General features: G+C 46.8%; 2 protein-coding genes across 2 annotated transcripts in view; both read right to left on the bottom strand.

The window, feature by feature from the left end:
• Positions 1–4562, bottom strand: part of PA2G4 (proliferation-associated 2G4) — a 13525-nt gene extending 8963 nt beyond the window's left edge. The window contains exons 1-5 of the mRNA XM_012805541.2: positions 4056–4562; positions 1763–1891; positions 1343–1448; positions 1182–1251; positions 840–932 (exon numbers count right to left, since the gene is read on the bottom strand). Of these exons, the coding sequence (XP_012660995.1) occupies positions 840–932; positions 1182–1251; positions 1343–1448; positions 1763–1891; positions 4056–4143 (486 nt within the window). The 5' untranslated portion in view covers positions 4144–4562. The remainder of the gene's footprint in view (positions 1–839; positions 933–1181; positions 1252–1342; positions 1449–1762; positions 1892–4055) is intronic.
• Positions 4563–6004: 1442 nt separating this feature from the next.
• The window catches only part of ERBB3 (erb-b2 receptor tyrosine kinase 3), a 23691-nt gene continuing 21982 nt past the window's right edge, over positions 6005–7713 (bottom strand). Inside the window, exon 28 of the mRNA XM_012805540.2 lies at positions 6005–7628. Coding sequence (XP_012660994.1) covers positions 7108–7628 — 521 coding nt within the window. The 3' untranslated portion in view covers positions 6005–7107. The remainder of the gene's footprint in view (positions 7629–7713) is intronic.

The following is a 7713-nucleotide window of genomic DNA, read 5'->3' as shown; positions in this document are numbered from 1 at the left end:
TTGTTGTTTGGCGGGTCCAGGCTGGGGATTCGAACCCGCCACCTTAGGTGTACGTGGCTGGCGCCTTAGCCGGTTGAGCTATAGGCGCCGAGCCTTTATTTTTCTTTAGGAAAAGTATGATAATCTAAATAATGTGGGAGATTTCTGGAAACTCAATGATTTTGTTATAATAAAGTTAATTTAAATTTTGATCCTTAGTTTGTCCATAGCAAGGACTAAGAATTGCTTGAGTATGGATCTACACAAAAAGTTTATAACTTGTGAATAACTACCTTTTCATTCATCCTACATTTAGTTTCTTAAAATGAATTTACCTACAGTTCATATTTTTTTCCCTGTTTACAACAGTCTTTTTTTATTAAGTCATATACACATAGATTATGAATACATTTATGCACAATGTGTTAATTTTTTTCATACAATTTGACATGCTTACATCAAACTAATTAATATAGCTTTTCCCCTCATGGCAGCTTTATTTTATTTTTTTGAGACACAGTCTCACTATGTCACCCTCAGTAGAGTGCCATGGTGTCACAGCTTACAGCAACTTCAAACTCCTGAGTTCAAGTGATTTCTTGCTTCATCCTCCCAAGTAGCTAGGACTACAGGTGCCCAGCACAATACCCAACTATTTTTAGAGATGGGATCTTGCTCTGGCTCAAGCTGGTCTGGAACTCCTGAGCTCAGGGCATCCACCCACCTCAGACTCCTAGAGTGCTAGGATTATAGGCGTGAGCCATTGCACCTGGCCTAGGTTGGCAGCTTTATATATATTAGCTATAGTGCGTAATACATCTTTGGTTCTATCAAGCTTTGGAGTTGGATAAACAGCTTACCTGGTTACCAGGTTTGACCAGGCGTAGGGCAGCTTCAGCACAAAGGTGAGCTGCCTTAATGACATCTGCTTTTCGTCCTGTAACTTGGGTCCCCTATAGATAAGGACATTCAATCAGTATCTTCCTGGAAAGCCTTTTAACTCAGCTGGCCATTTAGTTATTACCTATCTATGTATCCATATGCAAAGGCCAGGCAATGAATAGGAGAGAAAAAAACCTTTTTGTTTCTCTAGAAACTCTCTCAAAACTTATGTGGTGACAGGGTCAGGGTAAGAGACAAATGGCAGTGCACTCCCCCCCACACCCCAAGGTTGAACAGAGATCAAATGCAGGCCTACCTACCTGAGCTACATCAACCACAAAAGTGTGAGCCACATTGGCGATGAAGCCATCCACATGGACCCCAAGGTCACTAAAAGGCATGACCAGAGTACTGTGTTAGGAATCAGCACTATGTAAATGCTTTAGAAAAAGACAAATGCCTTAAAATGGTTTAACCTTACATTTTTACCAAGTCACCTTCCTTGAGAATATAGTCCTGGTCACTCTTCAAAGGGGAGAAGTGACATACACAGTTATTTACTGAAATGCTGGTGGGAAAGGCAATACCTGTAAAGAAAGAGTCATCAGCCTTACTGCTTTGCTCTCTCCTGGGAGCCCTGTTGCGCTTCAGGAAAATGGAAGGATTTTTTTTTCATAGTCTTGCTTGAAGTTTCCTCAGATTGGATAGGTAACTGCTTATATTGCACTTGCTATTCCAAATTTTCAGATATCTCAACCAGAAAATATGTGGAAATTTGGGGCTTTATTAGGGTACTGGAGTAGGGGGTATATCATTATAATGAAAAAAAAAAACAAAACTCATATAGGACCAAACAAGGGTCAAACTTGGGAAGTTAGTGAAGGACTTGTTTTTTTTTTACCTTTCTTCATTTCCTTTTCTTTCTTGAAGATTTTCCCTGTCTCTTCCATAATCATGGCATCACCTTTCTCACATAGGCTCAGTACTGACACACCTGAACTGGATGCATCCACCAAAGTCCGAAGTACCCCTGGGGATAGAATGCCACCATTATCAGCCTCGCATGTATTCACTGTCCACTTACCACCCAAGTAATACCTAGAAGTTGGAGTCAGAGTTTCTTTTTTTTTTTTTTAAGACAGAGACTCAAGCTGTCCCCCTGGGTAGAGTGCTGTGGCATCACAGCTCACAGCAACCTCCAACTCCTGGGCTCAAGCGAGTCTCCTGCCTCAGCCTCCCAAGTAGCTGGGACCACAGGCGCCCGCCACAACGCCTGGCTATTTTTTGGTTGCAACCATCATTGTTGTTTGTCGGGCCCAGGATGGATTCGAACCCGCCACCTTAGGTGTTATGTGGCTGGTGCCTTAGCCACTTGAGCCACAGGTGCCGAGCCGAGTCAGAGTTTCTAATACTCCCTTAGTGCCACTGCCCTCAGACTGAAAAAGGAAACAAGTTTTACCTCTTAGAATGTAAAATCTCTAATTTTTACCTTCCTTTCCTAAAGTAAAAAAGGTCAACATGCCCTTCTGTTTCTTACATTATGTGACAAGTGGTTTATACACAATTTTTCTCCTAAGGAAAGGCCTCAGGCTTTACAAAGAAAATACTTTGTGTTAGGCCAGAGTTAGGAACTTCAGGGGGCTTTAACCAAGATATCCCACATACATACAAAGACAATTAGAAGAAATTTATAGGCATCAGGGACAACCGGAAGGTTGACACAATTGCTGACTCGAAACTGACGCATTGTTAAAATATTTCTGTCTTCCCTTCTCAGACACTGTAATTAGGTGTTTAGTAATCTCAATTTATGTACACTTATTTCCTCACAAAAAAGTGTATAAGCCAAGAGGACTTCATCTAAGGTCTTGGTGTTTCCAGGTCCCATGGCTTATAACTTTAAATAGATCACAAAGAGGTATGTATGTGATCCTAAAGTTTCAAAACTTATACCTGAGGTCACAAGAGCCTCAAATTACAAATGGCAGGAAAAAAATTTTTTTTTCTGATTCAAACCACTAACATTAAATATTAAAAGGCAGCAAAAATAAGGAAACCATACTAAATGTGCATTGTGTTATAAAGCTTTGGTCTTTTCATGCCCTCACCCTGATCTGTCCTCAACTTCAGGTTTAATTTTTGATTTCTGTTTTGATGATCCTCTGGAAGCTGGAAAGTAGGACCAAAGGCATCCTAAATACCTCCTCCCAATGATTTTTACTGTCAAAACCACTCAAACACCTAAAGAGAAAAAGTTCCTATCTCCCTGAGTTTTAAAATGGAAAGGTGAATGGGGAAGAAAAAATAAAAAGTGTGACATCTGTCTAGGGCTGCAGACAACTGCTGAGAAAGTCAGAGCACGGCTCGAATAAGGATGACTTATGACAATCCTAAAATCAATTCTTCCTTTCCCAGTACTCTTCACAAGCCTGCCTACCTGGGGTAAAAGGAGGGACAAAAAACATTCCTCTAGTTGTCAAGTCATTGGGAACAAATCTGAAGGCTAACTGTAACTATATACAAATTAGAGTGATAGGAATGAATAACTCCAAGAAAAGCCACACATATCTCCTAGATTTATGTTAGGAGCTCCAGGAGTGCCCTCCAACGGTCCCCTGAGCTGGCCCTAGGGTAGAAGGGGGCCCCCACCAGGGTAAGAGTTGAAGTAAAGGGAAGACTCGGCAAAGCACGTGGTAGGAGGCTGGTGTCAGGGACTATAGTGTAATAAGGGAGCCAGCGATCCACATGGGGACCCAGCAACACGTGTCGGCTGGGCTCCTGATACCCCAGAGATGCGACAAGCCACAGGAGCGCTTCAGTCGCCAACAGCTGGGCGCTTCCTTTTCGAGGTGGCCTCGGAGATGCCATAATCAGAGGAAGCAGAAATCCGGACTTAAGGGTAGCATTGACGCGTTGTGCCTCCTAACCAACGGCCTAGGGTCGGAGGCTGCAGGGGGCCCCTGTCTGCGCTCTTCCCGGTAGCCGGCCCGCACCTCCGCGGACTCCAGCCCAGGCCTGGCCGCTCAGGTCCCAGGCGCGACACTAAGTCTTCCCACCACGCCGCCCCCAGAGGACCACTGCGGGCCCCACAGTAGTTCTCTCTCCGCACGACCCCGCCGCTCCGGCCCCTCCGGAGCCAGCCTGGCACTTTTCCCTCTCGGCATCGATTCCCGGACCCCCGAGGCCGCACTCACGGTTGGCGATGTCGCCCCCCATCTTATACTTGGTCACGACCAGGTCTTCGGCGATAGTTTGCTCCTGCTGCTCGTCCTCGCCCGACATCTTCTTACCACCACGACCACTACAGCCTCGTTTTCCCTGAGCTGCCGCCTCAGTCTCACTTCCCAGCCGCAGGCTGTGATCAGAGCCACCTCGATCCCCGAGGAGAAAGCGAGCGAAAGCTCGAGCAAGCAAGGGAGCGGGCAGACAGGCGAGAGCTAGAAGCTGCGAGCGCGCGGGCTGAGGCGCAGGGCACGCTGGGACAATGAGTCCTTCCCACCGCTAGCCTCTGGTCGCCTTCGCGGACGTGCGAACTACAATTCCCAGTCTGTCCTCCGCGCTCCTACGCCAGGCCCTGGGGCCTTGCCCTCCAAGGGTCTTGCACGCCGGAATCGACGGGCACGCTGGGAAGGGTCAGGCTCCGGCGGGAAGGCGGAGCCGTTGGGGAGTATGAGGGGACGCGTGGTCTCTCCCGGAAAAACCACTTCCACCCAGAGCGCGGAGCCAAAGACCGTAATAGAGGGGGTGGCTGAGAGAGGGGTGGAACTACGGCGGGGAGTTGGGTTTAGAGGCGGTGCGGTAGGGTGGAGCTGGGTGGAGCCGAGCCTGGTGGGCAATGTCTACAGTACACTTAGGGCGCGGAGGCTGGGCGTGCCCTTCTTTAGATACCTGGTTCAGCTGGCGAGACCGGCCGAGCCGGTCCAGTCGCGCTCCAATGCTGGGAGAATACAAAGGGGCAGAGCAGGTGTGGAAGCAGACCAAGGGCTCTGGTTGCAGGGGCCAACTGGGTAGGTAGAGTCTGCAGGGATTATTCACTTAAAGGCCTCCTTACGCTTAAAGCCCGGACTTCCAATGAAGTAGGATGGCATTGTCCAACAGTGGCCATGGATGGCGCCTAAGTGAAGTGTTAAGAGTTGGCCAGGCGCGGTGCGCACTCCTATAATCTGGCAATCTGGGAGGCCAAGGCGGGTGGATCGCCTGAGCTCTGGAGTTCGAGACCCCCGAACTCTAGAAAAACTGACGCAGAAGGATCTCTTGAGCCCAATAGTTTGAGGTTGCTGTGAGCTGAGACGCCAGCCACAGCAGTCTATGAAGGGTGATAGTGAGACTCTCAGAAAAAAGAAAAACAAGTTGGCTAACACTTTCTTCCTGTGGGCCACATCTAACTGGATGGTGACTCTCTTAAAAGAAAGAATGAGTTCAGAAGCTTCCGGAGGTTTCAATCTTACGCCTCTAACGGAGAAAGTCTATAGGGCTTTAATTTCACCAAACACGTTAGGTTTTTGGTTTTGTTTTGTTATTCCCAGTTGGCTGCTCTGTAGATTCCCAGTAAAACCACAGAATCTCATTTTGTCGCCCTTTGTAGAGTGCAGTGACATCACAGCTCACAGCAAGCTCCAACTCCTGGGCTTAGGCGATTCTCTTGCCTCAGCCTCCCAAGTAGCTGGGGGCTACAGGCGCCCACTACAACGCCCGGCTAGTTTTTGTTGCAATTTTGGCTGGGGCCAGGTTTGAACCCGACACCTTGGGTATATGGTACCCCCCCAGTAAAACCTTTAAATAAAGAGGACTGTACTCTATGTACATGAAAGTAAAACTTGAGGTGGCTAGTGCCTGTGGAGGTGGAGGTTGGAGGATCCCCTGAACTCAGGAGTTCCAGACCAGCCTGAGCAAGAACAAGACCCTGTCTCTAAAAATAGCCCGGCATTATGGTGGGGCGCCTTTAATCCCAGCTACTTGGGAAGCTGAGGCAAGAGGATGATGCCACAGCACTCTACTGAGGGCCACAAAGTGAGACAGTCTCGAAGAACAAAATTAAAAAAATTAAAATTAAAAATTAAAAAAAGTTGAGAAAGTTAGCTATCTACAGTTGAAGAAAGGGGAGTAGTCTCTGATTTAACACACTAATTGTGTTTCAGACAGGAACCTGAAAAAAGCTGTTGCATTTTTATTCAGACATGTATAAAAACAAAACAAAAAAACTTCAATGATACAACATACATTTTCCCCCAGTTCTCCATCCGAGGGGACAGAGGTCTGAAGCTGGGTCTTCTTTCTGTCCCATCTGGAAGCTTCTCACTGCTGGATGAGAATAGTTCCTAAAAGTGGATCTTGGGGACAGATGTGAGTAAGGAGTGGAGATCATTTATAGCACATGTAGGTTATGGTTTACCCAAAGATATTTTGTTACTTTTCCTTTTGACCCCCTTCCCCACCACATCCTGAGATGAGAGGTCTGGACACAGGAGGAGGATGTGGTTGTTGGGAGTTAGACTTCATTCAGTGCAAAAGAAAGAAAACAATGACCCTTACAAGGGCTCTGACTTACATCAGTTTTCCTTGACACCTTATAGTAGGAGGTGTGCACTGGAATTAGAAAGATTTTGAGTCCTGGTCCTGCTGCTTTATTTACTTAGTCTCTTTAAGGCTCACTTTCCTTATCTGCATAATGGGATAATATGTATCTCAGAATTGTTTTAAGGATGAGATAGTATAGGTAAAGTTTAACATGATGCCTAGCTCATAGTGTTCAATTAACAGTAATCAATATGTATTCCTAACCTCTTTCTGCACTTGACAAACTTTTAAGCTTCCTGGTCTTTCTAAGACATTAAGAGTCATACGTTAAAATTTTACTGTCCTCTCCCAGGTTTCCTCCCATTCCTCTTTCTGAACCTAGTCCCAATAAGTCAGAGCCTGAGATAAACTGACAGGGAGAATAATCCTTCATATCTCCAGGAGTCCCCGTGAGGAGGCTGAGGAATCAGACTGAGAAAGCACACAAAACAGGGAAAAACCTTCTTTCCCGGTGTTGGGAAAGAGAAGAAAGTGCACAGCTGGCTACATATCACAAGAATTTTTTGTCAAAGTGTTTAAAAGCCTCCAAAGGTTGAGTAGAATTGTCTAGGACTGGCGAAGTAGGGCTAAAACCTGTAAAAGAGGAAGAGGAAGTAGAGAGAAATAGGGGTACCCTCTAGAGGCACTAGCTGCCATGAAATACTCCCTGAGTATCTCAGGGAGCAGGGGTTATGTTCTCTGGGCATTAGCCTTGGAGAAAAGTCTGCTATGCCAGTAATCAGGGTTATCAAAGGCAGAGTCAGTAGCTTCTAGGCTACGTAGTGTTTTGAGGCGGGCATAATGAACATGGGGGGCATGGTGGCTAGGCCCCTGGAAAGCTCTCATTTCTTCATACCCTTGTTCAGTTGCTGGGCAGGCCCCCATGGCTGCATATTCCCCCCCAGGACCACCTCCACCACGTCGCCGATTCATATATTCATAGTCTTCATCTGGAGTTGTGCCAGCAGTGGGCATGATGGGCACAGGGTGGAGTGGGCAACTCTGTGTGCTACCCAGGGAGGCACTGAGGTCTGATCCCACATCCATGTACTCATAACCCAGCTCCTCGAGGGAACTTGGCCTGGGGGGATGAAGTGGACCGTGCCTTCTCCGGTTCATGTATTCATACTCCTCATCTTCATCTTCTTCAGTACCCAGGACAGAACTGAGACCCACTGAAGAAAGAGTGCCTTCTCGGGAGGAGGGAGTACCTAAGGGTTGAGAAGAGAAGCTAGGTATGTGGAAGACATGATGGTAATAGGCAGTCGTGAATGAGAGGACTTTTTTTTTTTTTTT

The sequence above is a fragment of the Otolemur garnettii genome, unplaced genomic scaffold (genome assembly GCF_000181295.1).
Source record: "Otolemur garnettii isolate 467f Iridium unplaced genomic scaffold, OtoGar3 scaffold00043, whole genome shotgun sequence".
Taxonomy (NCBI): domain Eukaryota; kingdom Metazoa; phylum Chordata; class Mammalia; order Primates; family Galagidae; genus Otolemur; species Otolemur garnettii.
This window is presented reverse-complemented; position numbering and strand designations above follow the sequence as displayed.